The 19782-nt window shown below is 34.2% G+C and overlaps 1 protein-coding gene across 1 annotated transcript; it reads right to left on the bottom strand.

Moving 5' to 3' along the window:
• Positions 1–373: 373 nt before the first annotated feature.
• Positions 374–18669, bottom strand: LOC105339865 (uncharacterized). The gene is made up of 16 exons (XM_066084071.1): positions 18484–18669; positions 13920–14039; positions 11088–11154; positions 9831–9858; positions 8775–8855; positions 8391–8471; positions 5374–5454; positions 4832–4912; positions 4270–4350; positions 3896–3976; positions 3313–3393; positions 2709–2789; positions 2137–2217; positions 1545–1625; positions 1171–1251; positions 374–676 (listed from the first exon to the last, which is right to left on the bottom strand). The coding sequence occupies exons 2-16, from the start codon at positions 13961–13963 to the stop codon at positions 567–569; spliced, it is 1140 nt and encodes a 379-aa protein (XP_065940143.1). The 5' UTR covers positions 13964–14039; positions 18484–18669; the 3' UTR covers positions 374–566.
• Between the last annotated feature and the right edge of the window lie 1113 nt (positions 18670–19782).

The following is a 19782-nucleotide window of genomic DNA, read 5'->3' as shown; positions in this document are numbered from 1 at the left end:
TAGGCAAATTTATACTTATGCAAAGAGTTATCAATAACCAGGGAGGCAAAGTTAGATTTTTTTGTACACAATGTAGTTGAATAAATGGAATAAAAATCTTGTAATACGTTTAATACTTTAAGGAACTTATTTTTTTGCGCATTTAAAAGGCGGTGCAGTGCATGAATTTTTGGACGATTGCCAATCCAGACGATCGCTAGAAGGCTGCCGAGCATTAGCTCGACGCCATAAAAACCGACATCTTTCTGCTGAATAACCTTCTCTCTCCCACCCTCCCTCACTCCCTCACTCTCTCTGTCTCTCTCCCTCCCTCCCTCCCTCCCTCTCTCTCTCTCTGTCTCCTTCCCTCCCTCACTCACTCTCTCTCTTTCTTTCTCTTTGTGATCCTTTAAGTCATGACCTTGCTTACACATACCTCAAGTCACTACATCAAAATTTACACATCTCAAGTCACTACAACTCCGATACACACATCAACTCACTACACCAATATAATACAAGTACATTTCAGATATTTTCAACAAGTTTCCATACTGTAATACAAAAAAAAACATCAAAGATATCATTTATAGGGAACAAAAAAACCAATAATCACCTTCTCCAGTCTGCCATCCAGCATTTTCTTCAGCAGTTGTCATGTTATTGGCCAAGGAACGGGTCTTAGAGACCAGTGGATCTGAATCATAAATAAAAGATATTGATAGTGAGAGTTCATTTAAAGGTGTGCAAAATTGATGACCTTAACACAAACATACTTAAAATTTTTGTTTTTACATGAAATAAGATGACAAAACAGTGATCAAAAGTTATTATCACAAATATAAAAAAAACGACATCTTTCTGCTGAATAACCTTCTCTCTCTCCCTCACTCTCTCTCTCTCTCCCTCACTCTCTCTCTCTCTCTCTCTCTTCCTCCCTCCCTCACTCACTCTCTCTCTCTCTCTTTCTTTCTCTTTGTGATCCTTTAAGTCATGACTTTGCTAACACATACCTCAGGTCACTACATCCAAATTAACACATCTCAAGTCACTACAACTCCGATACACACATCAACTCACTACACCAATATAATACAAGTACATTTCAGATATTCTCAACAAGTTTCCATAATGAATACAAAAAACAATATCAAGAAATCATTTATAGGGAACAAAAAACCCAATAATCACCTTCTCCAGTCTGCCATCCAGCATTTTCTTCAGCAGTTGTCATGTTATTGGCCAAGGAATGGGTCTTAGAGACCAGTGGATCTGAATCATAAATAAAAGATATTGATAGTGAGAGTCCATTTAAATGCAACTCTGAAACCTCTCTCTCTCTCGCTCTCTGTGATCTTATTAGTCATGTTTTTGCTTAAACATACCTCAAGTCACTACATCAAAATTTACACATCTCAAGTCACTACAACTCCGATACACACATCAACTCACTACACCAATATAATACAAGTACATTTCAGATATTTTCAACAAGTTTCCATACTGTAATACAAAAAAAACCATCAAAGAAATCATTTATAGGGAACAAAAAACCCAATAATCACCTTCTCCAGTCTGCCATCCAGCATTTTCTTCAGCAGTTGTCATGTTATTGGCCAAGGAACGGGTCTTAGAGACCAGTGGATCTGAATCATAAATAAAAGATATTGATAGTGAGTTCATTTAAAGGTGTTCAAAATTGATGACCTTAACACAAACATACGTAATAATTTGTTTTTACCTGAAATAAGATGACAAAACAGTGATTAAAAGTTATTATCAAAAATATAAAAAAACCGACATCTTTCTGCTGAATAACCTTCTCTCTCTCCCTCACTCTCTCTCTCTCTCCCTCACTCACTCTCTCTCTCTCTCTCTCTCTCTCTCTCTCTCTCTCTCTCTCTCTCTCCCTCACTCACTCTCTCTCTCTCTCTTTCTTTCTCTTTGTGATCCTTTAAGTCATGACTTTGCTTACACATACCTCAAGCCACTACATCAAAATTTACACATCTCAAGTCACTACAACTCCTATACACACATCAACTCACTACACCAATATAATACAAGTACATTTCAGATATTCTCAACAAGTTTCCATAATGAATACAAAAAACAATATCAAGAAATCATTTATAGGGAAAAAAAAACAATAATCACCTTCTCCAGTCTGCCATCCCGCATTTCCTTCAGCAGTTGTCATGTTGTTGGCCAAGGAACGGGTCTTAGAGACCAGTGGATCTGAATCATAAATAAAAGATATTGATAGTGAGAGTTCATTTAAAGGTGTGCAAAATTGATGACCTTAACACAAACATACTTAAAAATTTTGTTTTTACATGAAATAAGATGACAAAACAGTGATCAAAAGTTATTATCACAAATATAAAAAAACCGACATCTTTCTGCTGAATAACCTCTCTCTCCCTCACTCTCTCTCTCTCTCTCTCTCTCTCTCTCTCTCTCTCTCTCTCTCTCTCTCTCCCTCACTCTCTCTCTCTCTCTTTCTTTCTCTTTGTGATCCTTTAAGTCATGACTTTGCTTACACATACCTCAAGCCACTACATCAAAATTTACACATCTCAAGTCACTACAACTCCTATACACACATCAACTCACTACACCAATATAATACAAGTACATTTCAGATATTCTCAACAAGTTTCCATACTGTAATACAAAAAAAACCATCAAAGAAATCATTTATAGGGAACAAAAAACCCAATAATCACCTTCTCCAGTCTGCCATCCAGCATTTTCTTCAGCAGTTGTCATGTTATTGGCCAAGGAACGGGTCTTAGAGACCAGTGGATCTGAATCATAAATAAAAGATATTGATAGTGAGTTCATTTAAAGGTGTTCAAAATTGATGACCTTAACACAAACATACGTAATAATTTGTTTTTACCTGAAATAAGATGACAAAACAGTGATTAAAAGTTATTATCACAAATATAAAAAAACCGACATCTTTCTGCTGAATAACCTTCTCTCTCTCCCTCACTCTCTCTCTCTCTCTCTCCCTCACTCACTCTCTCTCTCTCTCTCTCTCTCTCTCTCTCTCTCTCTCTCTCTCTCTCTCTCTCTCCCTCACTCACTCTCTCTCTCTCTCTTTCTTTCTCTTTGTGATCCTTTAAGTCATGACTTTGCTTACACATACCTAAAGCCACTACATCAAAATTTACACATCTCAAGTCACTACAACTCCTATACACACATCAACTCACTACACCAATATAATACAAGTACATTTCAGATATTCTCAACAAGTTTCCATAATGAATACAAAAAACAATATCAAGAAATCATTTATAGGGAAAAAAAAACAATAATCACCTTCTCCAGTCTGCCATCCCGCATTTCCTTCAGCAGTTGTCATGTTGTTGGCCAAGGAACGGGTCTTAGAGACCAGTGGATCTGAATCATAAATAAAAGATATTGATAGTGAGAGTTCATTTAAAGGTGTGCAAAATTGATGACCTTAACACAAACATACTTAAAAATTTTGTTTTTACATGAAATAAGATGACAAAACAGTGATCAAAAGTTATTATCACAAATATAAAAAAACCGACATCTTTCTGCTGAATAACCTTCTCTCTCTCCCTCACTCTCTCTCTCTCTCTCTCTCTCTCTCTCTCTCTCTCTCTCTCTCTCTCTCTCTCTCTCTCCCTCACTCACTCTCTCTCTCTCTCTTTCTTTCTCTTTGTGATCCTTTAAGTCATGACTTTGCTTACACATACCTCAAGCCACTACATCAAAATTTACACATCTCAAGTCACTACAACTCCTATACACACATCAACTCACTACACCAATATAATACAAGTACATTTCAGATATTCTCAACAAGTTTCCATAATGAATACAAAAAACAATATCAAGAAATCATTTATAGGGAAAAAAAACCAATAATCACCTTCTCCAGTCTGCCATCCCGCATTTCCTTCAGCAGTTGTCATGTTGTTGGCCAAGGAATGGGTCTTAGAGACCAGTGGATCTGAATCATAAATAAAAGATATTGATAGTGAGAGTCCATTTAAATGCAACTCTGAAACCTCTCTCTCTCTCGCTCTCTGTGATCTTATTAGTCATGTTTTTGCTTAAACATACCTCAAGTCACTACATCAAAATTTACACATCTCAAGTCACTACAACTCCGATACACACATCAACTCACTACACCAATATAATACAAGTACATTTCAGATATTTTCAACAAGTTTCCATACTGTAATACAAAAAAAAACATCAAAGAAATCATTTATAGGGAACAAAAAACCCAATAATCACCTTCTCCAGTCTGCCATCCAGCATTTTCTTCAGCAGTTGTCATGTTATTGGCCAAGGAACGGGTCTTAGAGACCAGTGGATCTGAATCATAAATAAAAGATATTGATAGCGAGTTCATTTAAAGGTGTTCAAAATTGATGACCTTAACACAAACATACGTAATAATTTGTTTTTACCTGAAATAAGATGACAAAACAGTGATTAAAAGTTATTATCACAAATATAAAAAAACCGACATCTTTCTGCTGAATAACCTTCTCTCTCTCCCTCACTCTCTCTCTCTCTCTCTCTCTCTCTCTCTCTCTCTCTCTCTCCCTCACTCACTCTCTCTCTCTCTCTTTCTTTCTCTTTGTGATCCTTTAAGTCATGACTTTGCTTACACATACCTCAAGCCACTACATCCAAATTTACACATCTCAAGTCACTACAACTCCTATACACACATCAACTCACTACACCAATATAATACAAGTACATTTCAGATATTCTCAACAAGTTTCCATAATGAATACAAAAAACAATATCAAGAAATCATTTATAGGGAAAAAAAAACAATAATCACCTTCTCCAGTCTGCCATCCCGCATTTCCTTCAGCAGTTGTCATGTTGTTGGCCACGGAATGGGTCTTAGAGACCAGTGGATCTGAATCATAAATAAAAGATATTGATAGTGAGAGTTCATTTAAAGGTGTGCAAAATTGATGACCTTAACACAAACATACTTAATAATTTTGTTTTTACATGAAATAAGATGACAAAACAGTGATCAAAAGTTATTATCACAACTATAAAAAACTCACATCTTTCTGCTGAATATTCTTCTCTCACTATCTCTCTTTCCCACTCTCTCTCTCTCTCTCTCTCTCTCTCTCTCTCTCTCTCTCTCCGTTTGATCTTATAAGTCATGACTTTGCTTTTACATACCTCAAGTCACTACATCAAAATTTACACATCTCAAGTCACTACAACTCCGATACACACATCAACTCACTACACCAATATAATACAAGTACATTTCAGATATTTTCAACAAGTTTCCATACTGTAATACATAAAACGACATCAAAGAAATCATTTATAGGGAACAATAAAACCAATAATCACCTTCTCCAGTCTGCCATCCAGCATTTTCTTCAGCAGTTGTCATGTTATTGGCCAAGGAACGGGTCTTAGAGACCAATGGATCTGAATCATAAATAAAAGATATTGATAGTGAGAGTCCATTTAAAGGTGTGCAAAATTGATGACCTAAACACAAACATACTTAATAATTTTGTTTTTACATGAAATAAGATGACAAAACAGTGATCAAAAGTTATTATCACAAATATAAAACATAGGTAATCACAGATTACAAAGCTCACCGAGACGAGACATCACCCTTATGAGACTTCACCTTTATGAAACCACCTTTATCATATTAAATGAAAATCATACTTTATGATCTTGGATATTCATGGATTCTGTTTTGACACAATATCGTATATCATCTGTTGTATGATAATCATATGTTCATATGTTAATCAATACAATAAAAGAAAATTAAATATTGCATCCTATCATATTTATAACATATATCATATAATACAATAAAATACCATGATAAACAATGATGAGATATGATTATTGTAACGTATGATATGACATTGTATTGTGTTATACGTTATTGTATTTGATCACATAATACAATATCATAATATATATATAAAACAATATAGTATTATAGTACAATATCATATTACATAATACATCATAACATTGAAACATATGATATTATATTGTATAAAATAGTATGATATTGTATTTTTTATACATAATATGATATTGTATCATATGATACTATATAATTTGATATGTACAACATTGTATCATATCAAATGATACAATATTATGTGATAAAGTAAAATATTATGTAATACAATATTATATAATACACATTGTATCATATGATACAATAATATATTTTACAATATCATACAAAACAATTTCATGTGATGTGATAATATATCATATTATAAACCAATATCATATTATTCAATATCGTATGATACAATATTATATAATATTACAGTATCAAATTATACAATTTCATGTGATATAATTCTATATTACAGAAACTTAAATCATATTATACAATATCGTATGATACAATATTATAGAATATACAATATTTTGTCATAGGATACAATATTATATTTTGCAATATCTTATGTAATAGTATCATGTGATAAAATAATAAAATTATAATACAATATAATATTATACAATATTATATCATAATATACAATACTATACATAACGATATCATGATACAATATCATAATATAAAATATCAAAAAAATTGATACAATATCATATCATATCATATAACTTTTTATAATATTACATATGATATTATATTGTATCATATTAAACAATATTGTTTCATACCATACAATTCTATATCATAGGAATCATGTTATATCATTTATTAACAAACACATCTATCTATCGAGCAGGTTTGAGTGAGGTAGGAGATTTCTTTAGCATCCTTGATAATGGAAATCAGGCTCTGCATCTGAAGCAACCTCTGCGTTTCATTTATAATATAGTTAAATCAACTATGCAAGCTATCATCTATAAAACATGTGACCTATTCCAAAAAACTAAACCTCATCCAGCATCCGAAACCTATGGCTCAGATTCAGCATTCAAGCCTGTCGGGTGCATCAGTATACATAAGACGCATCTCCATGCAAGTTTGGTGAAGTTCAGACCAGTAATAACTAAGATATCATCATCAGAGGGCACTAGCAATTAAAACCTTTACCTGCTCCAGCATCCGCAACCTATGGCTCAGATTCAAGATCCATGCCTGTCAGGTGCATCTGAATCATAAGACACACCATCCATTCAAGTTTGGTGAAATTAGGACCTGTAATAACTAAGATATATTTTTTAGCATCCTTGATAATGGAGATCAAGCTCTGCATCTGAAGCTTCCTCTGTGATTCATTCATATTACAGTTTAATCAACTATGCAAGTTTGAAATAGTACTATTATCTATTAAACATGTGACCTGTTCAAAAAAACTTAACCATATCCAGCATCTGAAACCTATGGCTCAGACTCAGCATTCAAGCCTGCCAGGTGCATCAGTATCATAAGACGCACCATCCATGGAAGTCTGGTGAAGTTAGGACAGGTAATAACTAAGATATAATCATCAGAGGGCACCTGCAACAAAAACTTTAACCAGCTCTAAAAACCTTAACCTCCTTCAGCATCTGTAACCTATAGCTCAGATTCAGCATTCAAGCCTGCCTGGTGCATCAGTATCATAAGACACACCATCAATGCAAGTTTGGTGAAGTACGGACCAGCAGTAACTTAGATATTGCTATCAAAGGGCACCTGCAACAAAAACTTTAGCCTGCTCCAAAAACCTTAACCTCCTCCAGCATCCGAAACCTATAGCTCAGATTCAGCACTCAAGCCTGTCTGGTGCATCAGTATCATAAGACACACCATCCATGCAAGATTGGTGAAGTACGGACCTGCAGTAACTTAGATATTGCTGTCAAAGGGCACCTGCAACAAAAACTTTAACCTGGTCCAACAACCTTAACCGCCTCCAGCATCTGAAATTTAGGACTCAGATTCAGCATCCAAGTCTTTCAAGTCCATAAGTAGGTCCAGATGCATCATCCATGCAAGTTTGATGAAGATAGGACAAGTAATAGCTTAGATACAGGACCTGCAACAAAAACTTTAACCAGGTCCAGACGCCGACGCCGACGCCGAGGGTATAGCATAAGCTCCCCCTGACTTCGTCTCGGTGAGCTAAAAAACCGACATCTTTCTGCTGAATAACCTCTCTCTCTCCCTCACTCTCTCTCTCTCTCTCTCTCTCTCTTTCTTTCTTTTTGTGATCCTTTAAGGCATGACTTTGCTTACACATACCTCAAGTCACTACATCAAAATTTACACATCCCAAGTCACTATAACTCCGATACACACATCAACTCACTACACCAATATAATACAAGTACATTTCAGATATTCTCAACAAGTTTCCATGCTGTAATACAAAAAACAATATCAAAGAAATCATTTATAGGGAAAAAAACCCAATAATCACCTTCTCCAGTCTGCCATCCAGCATTTTCTTCAGCAGTTGTCATGTTATTGGCCAAGGAATGGGTCTTAGAGACCAGTGGATCTGAATCATAAATAAAAGATATTGATAGTGAGAGTCCATTTAAACGCAACTCTGAAACCTCTCTCTCTCTCCTCTCTCTCTCGCTCTCTGTGATCTTATAAGTCATGACTTTGCTTACACATACCTCAAGTCACTACATCAAAATTTACACATCCCAAGTCACTACAACTCCGATACACACATCAACTCACTACACCAATATAATACAAGTACATTTCAGATATTCTCAACAAGTTTCCATGCTGTAATACAAAAAACAACATCAAAGAAATCATTTATAGGGGAAAAAAAACCAATAATCACCTTCTCCAGTCTGCCAACCAGCATTTTCTTCAGCAGTTGTCATGTTGTTGGCCAAGGAACGGGTCTTAGAGACCAGTGGATCTGAATCATAAATAAAAGATATTGAAAGTGAGAGTCCATTTATAACATGTGCAGAATTAATGAAAAATTTTAAAATCATCATAGCATACTGATAGTATGAAAATATTTAAAACTGAATATTTAATATGTTACAGAAATCTAGGAGTTTTACAGCATTATTCATTTCTCATGCCCCTATGATATCAGGTAAATGGGGCGATTCCTGCTATTTCTCAAAAACATGAAAAAATCATCAGTTTTTTTTTTAAATTCAACAATAGAAAATATGGAGTGCAGAATATATAGAAATATATCATTTATATATGTATTAATATTTCTTAATACAAATATCTAAAGCTCTATTCATAACTTTGAATTTTGGGGCATTAACACAACCCATATCCCACACATAATCCTTTGCAAAAAATAGTGTAATTATGACAGAATAATCTTGCATACATGTATAGTACCAATCAGACCCAACCTAACAGAAAGTAGACCCCAACTAAAAACCCTGGATTTACTTTTAGGGTTTACACTAGATCTACTAGAGCAGACCCAGAGTTAATCCCGATCAACCCAAAGTACACCCAGAGTGGACACAAAGAGTAAACCCGATCAGAAGTATACCCCTAAAAGCAGACAAGGTGCAGGGCTTACAGGCAGTAAGACAGATAGATAAATGACAGGTCTGCTTCACATTCAAGTGCGAAAAGTGGACCCCTAAAGCAAACCCAAAGTAAACCCTGAGTGGACCCAAAGTAAACCCAGACTGGACACAAATTCTTAAAAGCAGTCCCAAAGTAAACCCAGGCTTTAATTGGGGTCTGCTTTAGCATATGGTTGGGTCTGACCAGTTACTTCTTATGAACCTTGAACATTACATGTGCGAAGAAAAAATGATTCCTAATCTGTCAATAAATTGTTTAGTACAACAGACTAACAAAACATGTCATTATGAATAAAATGAATGACTATGGTAACAGCTTATCTTACTTTCTTTTTTTCCCCTTTTCCTGGACACCTGAAAGTTTATGAATTCAGAAGATTCAAGATTAATGTATTCCTGCAATTAATAGCAACCACAGCTTGCTGATGCAAGTGAGCTTTAAGAACCAGTGCATGAGAAAAAGAACAAGCTAAACCTACAGATTCATTAAAAAAAAATTGGCAGCATTGCAGCTATAGTATAATACAATACTTATTTACTCACTATTTGGATGATAGCAAGTTTATTGTCCCCCTCGACAGCATTATTTGTTGTTCACTTCTACAAAAAGATGCTGTCTCAGGGGTCAATAAACTTGCAATCATTCTCACAGCCAATAAACAGCCAGGTACTGTATATTCCTTATTTTACGCGAGTATTTAATTCCCCGATCCCAGCGTTTTGTATCAAAACGCGAGAATGTAAAATCGCGAATGTGGAACTTTTATCCTAATTTATTATAATTCTCAACTCTCAGAAAATAAAAGCGAGATTTTAAAATCCGCGAGGGATGCTTCTCGCGATTTTACGCGGATATAAATTCCTCGCGTTTAATCATGTTAATTAGGAATTTACAGTATATAATATCGAGTAATAATAAAATGTGCTCCATAAATATCTTGGGACAGAGAATAGTTATTGTAGAATAGGTCACATAAATTTAATAGTTAGAATATCATCCTGATTTGCAAATAAATATGGGTCAGGTGGGTGGACTTTATTTTTTATTTTTTTTAAAACATCTTTTTCATTATTCATGTCTAATGCTAATATGAGTACAAAAACCAATATATGGAATATGTTTAACTTATCTTTTAATTCCATCTTATTTCAACTTAACTGAAAATGCATGAAGACATTAGAATCCTTATGTTAACAAGCATGACCAATCTAATTATTTAGATGTTTGATCCGCTCGCTTACTCGCAATTGTGAAGTGAGTAAGCGAGCGGATCAAACATCTAATTTTAATTAGATTGCAAGCATGACTGGGATCAAACGATGATCCACATGTTAAGCAGCCTTTAAAATGTTCTGAATTTTTTGTATACCAACCTGATTTTTTTACCCCCCATTTTTTTTTTGCACAATTTGTTTTTTTAAAGATAAAATGCATCAGGACGGGCCACTTTCAGAAGGACGAGTGGTGATGAGAATCTAAAGATTAATTTCATGTGGCCATATACATGCTAATTTTTATCTTTTTTCATCTTTTAATCTGGAAATGATAAATCATCAACAATAATTTAGAAAAAATATATTACCTGTTCCAACCATGGTAATGACTTGGTTCCATAATCATAGAGAAGTTCCTCACTCTCACATATATCTCTGGTAAGAAACAAATTTCTTAATGTAAAAAATATGTCTAATCTAATCTCATAGATTCAAGGCCCTGTCACACCAAGTTGCGTTCCCACAGCGTTGTAAAATTAATGGAATCGCCATAGGATAGCAAGAAATATCAGAGGAAATGTACTATTTTATTTGACATTTTTACAAGTGAAGATGTCATGGTGTCCTGACGGCAACCGAGGAATTTCTATGGAGCTCCCGCAGCGTGTAATTGTGTTTCCACAGGGTTCTACTTGGCAATAGACTGCGCTCTCGCTGGGTATCTGCTGAGCGCTCTTGACATAATAAGAGTTTTAAACTTCCGTCTATGGTGTGCTCTGTGCGGTGACTGCGTGCACAGGACATTCTTTACTTATTGGTAGGTTAATCTTATGAAATAAGATTTTATCTACGTTCTTTAATAGATCCTGGAACATTATATAAATAGTGCCTGTTTGGGAGGGTAACAGTTGAAATTGACACCCCGAGAAAACCATTGTCAACCCCCACTTTGCGTCGGTTGACAACGGTTTTCTCGGGGTGTCAATTCGCGTCGGTTGACAATGGTTTTCTCGGGGTGTCAATTTCAACAGTTACCCTCCCAAACAGGCACTATTTTTTTTAATTATACTGAATGTCTTAATTTTAGAGAAAATTTTACTGCTTTTATATAGAAATGATGTGAATTTTACAGCAAACCCTATGCCCATAATTTACGCGCATGTAACAATTCGTTCTGTCGGCCCATTGCCAAGCGTGTTGCTAACACTGAGGGTAAGAGAACGGATTGTTAACAGCGTCTAAACCAATCAGATTTCAGTATTTAACATGAAAGTATAATAATCTCAAATGCTACATTTAACATCCATATCTAGTCTGAAAATACTATATTGCTTGCTATTGTACAACAGCCGTTGTTCGAGTTTTCATGGTCTGGATAACACACTAGAAACGCCATGGCAGCGCGGCATAAATGCTAATAAACTCAAAAGAAACTTCAAGAGAGCGCGATAAACGCAGCAACAGCTCTTTGAGGTCTCTGTGTGAACACAGCCAAACAAAAAACAACTCATTCAACTGCTGTGATCGCTCAGTGAAAGCGCAGTGAGAGTGTGATGATGATACAGTGACATCCCAAAGGACTCGGAGAGGTCTCTGTGCAAGCACAATTGACTCATCACTGCATCTACACTGTGATTAGCTGCATTCTTTGCGTACGCCAATGGAGTTTTTGTGGCGCTGTCATGGCGACCTACTCTGTTTCTACTGTGTGTTTATCTCAACCTTGGCTCGTACTCTGTGCTGTTCATAGTATGCACCGCTTCATGGTATTCTTTAATGTTCTAGGCGATCCCAACGTGACAAATGAAGATGCTGTTGCATTGTTACCGCACTGCCCTACAAGACTCTACTGCGTGTACCTTGGTGTTTTACATTACCGGTATTTAACGACGCAGCTATCGCCATGAGGACGCAGCTCCGGTGTGACAGAGGTTTAACAAGTTATATACCAAACTTTATAAAATTGATCTAATTAATAGACATGCAAATGTTTACAGTAATACAATACGACCACAGCAAACACACTTAAAATAAGTTCATTCTTACAACATGTACAACAAGGGTCAATTTCATTCCCTCTTTTCTTAAATTTCAATTGTTACATGTACACTTGCAATGGTTAAAACAAATAAAATTTATAATGAATCAAAATTAGTCCTTCCAGGCACTTTGCTATAAACATGTTTTACTGTATGATCAAAGGACTATATATGGTATGGGCCTAAAATGGCCCCCTTAAGGGAATATCATAATTTTACTGTAATTCTTTGTTTTCTTTGTACAGATATATATGTGATATTTTTACTTAATGTTCATTTTGATTCAAGTGCCCATAATTGAGAAATAAGGCATTGTAAAGACAACCTTTTTCCGCCATTTTTGCATTTTAGCATTAAAGAGCTTGTTTTCAAGCAGTTTTTCTTTCAGGAAACATAGAGCGCATGCTTGAACCAACAAAATATTTTAATCAGAGATGTATCTAGTTAAGTCTAATAAGTGACAAAAAATTTGTCCTGGTTCAAGCATGCGCTCTATATTTCCTATTCGTAAAAAGATGAGAAAAATGTCAATTTTCGTCTGATTTTGATTGAATTATAGAAATAGCGTCACTTCTGACGTCATATATTTCAAGTGAGTGCAAATAATTCAGACAAATATGTGAAAAATATATTTTATATCAACTCTTCTAAATTATAACATAACATTTTATTGTGCCCGAAACACTTTAAAAAATAGTGAATTATGGGGGCCAAATTTAACTCTTATCATATACAGTTCTTTGAAAAGCTTCATCAATCCTTTTCAGTGGTCGCCTATTATAGCAGATTATTTTTTCTTTCAATGAAATATGATCCTATACAAATAAATCTACTAGTACATGTACTAAGCACTGAAAGCAGTCACCTGTAACAGTATATGGTGATCATACAGCATGTTGTTATTTTTAATTGACTTACAAGTACATTATAAATATGTATTGTATTGCATTATTTGTTTAACAAAAGAATCAACGAAATTGGACTAAGAACTTTCAGGAAAACATCTCTATAAAATGAAAATTCAAATGAAGGGTCCATTCCCTAGTATAACCATTTTTTCATGTTCTGTGTCCAAACTGTAAGTTCATAGACATTCCACAATCTTTAATTTTTTAAACAAAATTTATTGCAATGCTTGGTGGATTAAAGAAAATTACACACCTTGTTGCAAATAAGCATAGGTGGACTTTGTCTATAATTTTCATAGTGCAATTTCTCTCGGAGGGTTCACCATGGTTAACCAGACGGCCCAGTCTATTAGATTCCTCAGATGCATCCACACTGTAATACCAAATCCAATACACACACTCTACTTAGTGTTTGATAACCTTGAAGTTAAAATGTTAAAAAATAAAGATTTAATTAAAATTGTTGATTACTTATTAAATCATTTGCTGCATATTTATTATCATATATATTCATAAACACTGATAAATGAACTTTAAAATTAAATTTCCACAACAATTGACCAACATACATGTATTTTTCAATAAAATTATTAATAATATAATTAATAACATTCTTAATGTATGTAAGAAATTGTCTTTCATTTAGTTTCCTAAACAGTAAAACTTTGGAATCATCATTGTTTGTGGGTAAATATTGCCTTAAATGGCTACGAATTGGCTTCCCCAAGCACTAAAGTATATACACACATATACTTAATAATATATTAAAATTATCCCAAACTTGCTACCAATGAAAAAACATCTCCACAATCTAAACATTTTTTAGCTGCCTATGAACATTGACCCCCAGAGATAAAAATAATTCCACTGAATAAAAATTTAATTTCGGTTGTAACACCATATTTGATGAGTTATATAATTTCATTTACAATATATATATATATTATATAACTTGCCTACATCACGGTGTAACACATTAATCCGTTTCACGTTACATTTGAAAGTTGTACAAATCAATATAATTTTCTATTTTTTGCAATGATATCTACCTTCATAACCTGCAAGAATGATTGAAGAAAGCATTTTATTGTTTACATTTATCATTTAACAAATTAATGAATTGATCATAAAAAGTAGGTAAAGTTACTAAATTATTCATAGGTACATAAGATAAAAGAAATAGCCATTTTATCTTGTATAGTAATTTGAGTTTAACATCATCATGATTATTTCGAACAGTCCATGATTTTTCTTACTAGTTTGCTGAAGTTTTTGATTGATTGATAAACTGGTTAGAACTGGATAATGTATATTTCAGTTCAGTTATTTTCTATACAACATACAGCTGTCAATTACAATAAATTTCCTTAAGTAGTAGAGGACATCATACATGTACTTAGTGCATGTAAATATATATTCTTCTGATAGTTACATTCACCAAATTTTGTCTTCATAAGATTCCTCCAAAGAAAGCAGTTCCATGATTTTTATTCTTCCAAAGCTTACAAAGTATATTTATATATGAATAAAACTACTTCCTCTTTTAGTGCTAATACAAAGGTTGGTTCTTTGATGTTTGTAGGAATATTTTTATTTAATATTTTAAATTTGATAAGATATCCTGTTAATTAGTCATATATCTCCTGATTAAAATGAGGTTGTACATTTCTGGTTTGCAAAATTAGGTTTTCTTTTAAATAAGTTTGGAAAGAGATCTTCAAAAAAGATTTAAGCATGTTTAGGGGCAACATACATCAAAGACCCCCAGTCATATATGATAAAAGAGCTAACTTTATTAAACAAAATGGCTGTCAATATGGCGGTGCATAGGAGCTGGAAAAAAAAGTTTTAACTGTTAGCACCCCTTATAAAACTTTCATTTTTTGCTGATTTTTTTTTTTTATAGCGAGCACTGCCCCCTTTTTACTGTGCTTGGTATTACGTATTTAACCAATCAAATTCATTCTTCAACTGACAGGAAAAAATAAATGTCCTAGCATAAAGTTTGAACATTTAACTTAGCACATTGAATATATCTTATAAAAAGAACAAAAACAAAGGAGAAATAAAACATGATTAGTATAAAAAAATAATTTTTTATGAAATTTAACAAAGGACCAAATAACACTAAAACTTTTAATTGTAATCAATTACAGTTGATCTTCGACATCTCGAACATCGATACCTCGAATACAATGGATATGTCGAAGTGATTAGTAAGTCCCAACCACTTATTTTTTTAGTATTTTACCCTCAATATTTCGAATACTTGGATATCTTGAAATTTATAAATAGTCACATCTAGTTCGAGATAACGAAGTTTGACTGTAAATTGGTATTTCCAACAAGAAACACATCTTCAAAACATATACCAGTTTGTGGAGAAAAAATATCTAAAGACAGATGGTGAAACTTTTTCTCTGTGTTCCCCTTCTTGGGAACTAATAAGTTCTCCTGCGTATGCAACTAAAAAATCTCCCCTGTGTCTCTCCACCATTGTTCTGACACCCCGACCTAGTTGGTAGTACATGTACACATAATCATGATAATGAAATTATGAACTTCTAAAAAAAACTCAGGCAAAATTATCGTGGAAGACTATTTTATCCATCCAACAAAATGAATACTTTTGGTTGAGAAATTAAAAGGTCAAAATAAAATTTACAAATTGCTTATCAATATCACACAACATATTCAAGGTATTTTTAATATGCCACACTGATTTCATTCTTCACTTGTTGGTCTATATTCAGACAAAAATTCTGTAACAATTTCTGCTCCATTTTACATATTGATAATCTTCTTTATCTTATAAAAGAGAAAGAAAATCATAACTGTTTGCTCATATTATGTATATTAATGTGTACTGCCTCAAAACTTTTAAATTTTTAATTATTAATAAATTGCTTCATACATGTGATAAGTTGAAGACCACAAAACTGTACACAAAACTGGAATTTGGGTGAAAAAACTGTACACTGCCCATCAAAAAACGGTACAAAAAACGGTACAAAATATTGCTTGAATTCTTTTGATAAAGCACCTTATTTCTAAACCAACAAATGTATATTGTCGAAAATGCCTTATTTTAAATGTTTTAATAAAGTTTTCTATGCTTTAAAATTTCATATTGTGTTTTATAATCACAATTTTTTCATGAATCATATGAATTGAGCAAGAATAGATGATAGTTTGTTCACCAACTTTATATAGTACAACGTAAGAGTCGATGTCTCCAATTTACATCTTGTTCATGAATGTGTTACTGATATATACACCAGCAATGTAAATAACAGCAGCAAAAGCAACCTTACATAAATTTCTGCACATAAAAAATCCTTCATTTCAGCGTAAGCATGATAATAAACACGTTTATTCATCGTATACATTACGTACGGAGAGCTGGTTCAGATTCATGTATATTTCTAAAGTTGGCTAAAAGTTTTTCGATCAAGTTACGAAATATTTTCAAACAGTTATAATTAAAAACAAAGCTACCTAAAAGAGCATTTTGATATGGATGGATTATCCCAATTACCGGCAGTTCACACCTTCGCACGCAACAGTTTGTGTACACTACACAAGTATCGGTAGGTCACGTGTCAAACACAGGTGATGTTTTCCAGTATTGAGAGGAAAATGGCGGCATTTAGCAAGAAATTCAAAAAACTGTACAAATGTTCATATTCCGTGAATTTTGGTGTCCCGCCGGTACACCGTGAATGGGGTCGATAAAACGGTACATTTGGCGTACCGCCGGTACATATCACATGTATGTTGCTTGCCTGCTTGTACTTTTGTCATCAGATGAGAATAAAGAGAATGAATTGGTGTGACCATTAACAAAATACAAATGAAAACCAAACGTTATTTAATATTCAGAAATCATACTATTAAACATGTTAAAAGCTGAACATATCCTGAGTAGACTTTAGTCATATCTAATAAAACATTTAAATAGAATAGTTTTAACAAGAGCTTGGACTGTTGGCACTGCGTGTCAAATTTTAAAATGATGAAGGCAGGGTCTACTCATGGTTATCTGTCCAATTATTAACATTGACTACTGTAAAGTCTTGTGTCTAGAACACACCTGTGTATATTACGCAATCATGTGGCGCCGATCATGCATTTACAAAAACGTCATTTATTAATAAAGATGTCTGTGAATAATTGAGAAATATCGTAAGTTATCACATTTCTTTGTGAAATTTCACAACCCCAAACCGGAAGAGAAACAAGTACAGACAACTCTGGTACATGTGCAGTTGGTAAAATTATTGTGCACTTTAATTTAGCAAGTTTTCGGAAAAGTTTTACAAGCGTAATTTCCAATGTTGCATTAGTATTTGAGTATGGTGAGATGATCGTATAATGCACATAACATCACGATATCATATCAGTAAATCCCGTCAGAAAGTTGTTTAATCAAACAAAAGATTTTGCCCATGTCGCACATGGTTATTCATACATTTATATTCATTTCAACGATTGACAATTTGTTTTAGTACATATAAATACAGATATTTTATTAGATCATCAGAAAAACTCTGTTGAGAGCACTTTAATATCCTGTATATATAGCCATGTATACACAAGCGAGCGTGTTTCCCTCGGGGCTCCACCCCCACCTGAAGTAAACCGACCGGTTAAAAAACCTGGGCCTTTAAGTCAAAAATTGTACACTATCTTAATGTCTTTTTGCTATATTCTAGTTACATCCCACTGAGAGTCTCAGTTTGTAAAATAAGCAAGTGTTACCGTACTAATACATGTTATACAAAAACCAATAAATTAATCAACCAACTGGTGTATACCTTTTCCTTCAAAAACATCAACAGCAAAACCAGGAGGGTCCACATCCTCTTTCAGGAACCTCCTAGCCTCATCCATGGGATTTACCCTTTTTCTTTTGGGCATTGTTAACCTCTGAAATATGCACATACTCATATCACATCTATAAGCTTCTTTTTTCCAACAATTCAACAAGGGCATGCGCATGCTATAACAACTTGCTCGCGCGGAGCAAACATTACGTAATGTTATAATTAAAGATTGTGAGTTAAAAAATACCTTAACAATTATTTTTTTAGCCTATGATTATTTCTACAGGGTGACTAGGTTAGCTGCACCAGCTACGTAGCAATTATACCTACTCTCATAACACTGTAACTGTTGAATCTACTTCTTGTCAGCCATGATGCGTCCAACAACATTCGGCTCCCCTCGGGCGATTAGGTACGATCGACCGAGGTGTGCCGAGTCTTCCAACGAGGAGGGGTGAACGAGGAGGGGTGCGTTCAAGATCGTAACGACTAGCTGCTGCTATGTAACGCTGTTGAACGACAAGCTTACCAAGCCGCAACGTAGATATTCGTTGCATTATTTTTTAATATTGAGCATCAAATTCAATATGGTTCCCTTTATTACCACTTTGTAACTAACAGGAAATTTTTTTAGGGATATTTTGTTCATCATACAAGTTGTTATTAATTTTTACATGTTTAACGTTATAACAAACTAACGTTATGCTTAGGCCTAAGTATTGATTTTTTTTTCTTCAAAAATTTGGTATGCGCACCAAAGTGGCAGTGTCATCAGCGATTGATGGTGGCCGTAATCTGGTTGAAGAATGGAAGAGTCTTTAGTCGAATATTGCCAATTATTTTCAAATCAAAGATTAAATAGATATCTTCGATCTATCTGCTACGATTTCGAACCCAGCCCTGGTCAAATTGGATGCAGATGGTATGATGGCAATCGCAATTTCTCGGGCCGGTATTTTTCCGAGCTCTGCTGGAAAGGCCCGAGAAGTTGCGATTGGCATCATAGGCGTCGGTACAAAGGGGGGGGGGGGGATACAGGGGCTTAGCCCCCTTCTTTTTTTTCAAAGTTATACATTTTTTAAAAAAAAATTTTATTTATTTTTTTTTGTTTGTCAAGATTTTAGATAAGTCTAGTCTCCCACTTTCAATTTGCTTCCGACGCCACGGGGTAAGGTGGTCTTAATAATTTTGTTAAGTTGAACCGATAATGGATTGAGGACCCCCCCCCCCCCCCCTCCCCTTCCTCGTGGAGTAGGTGGAATGCTAGATAACTATTTTAAGTATTGTAAT

The sequence above is a fragment of the Magallana gigas genome, chromosome 1 (genome assembly GCF_963853765.1).
Source record: "Magallana gigas chromosome 1, xbMagGiga1.1, whole genome shotgun sequence".
Taxonomy (NCBI): domain Eukaryota; kingdom Metazoa; phylum Mollusca; class Bivalvia; order Ostreida; family Ostreidae; genus Magallana; species Magallana gigas.
This window is presented reverse-complemented; position numbering and strand designations above follow the sequence as displayed.

What these genes read in the sequence shown, in the direction of transcription:
- LOC105339865 (XM_066084071.1), bottom strand. Translation starts at nt 13,963, where the DNA reads ATGAAAATTATAGACAAAGTCCACCTATGCTTATTTGCAACAAG. An exon ending in GGGATGGCAGACTGGAGAAG is followed by an intron (nt 1,626 to 2,136) that starts GTGATTATTGTT and finishes TTTATGATTCAG; the next exon opens with ATCCACTGGTCTCTAAGACC. An exon ending in TGGATGGCAGACTGGAGAAG is followed by an intron (nt 1,252 to 1,544) that starts GTGATTATTGGG and finishes TTTATGATTCAG; the next exon opens with ATCCACTGGTCTCTAAGACC.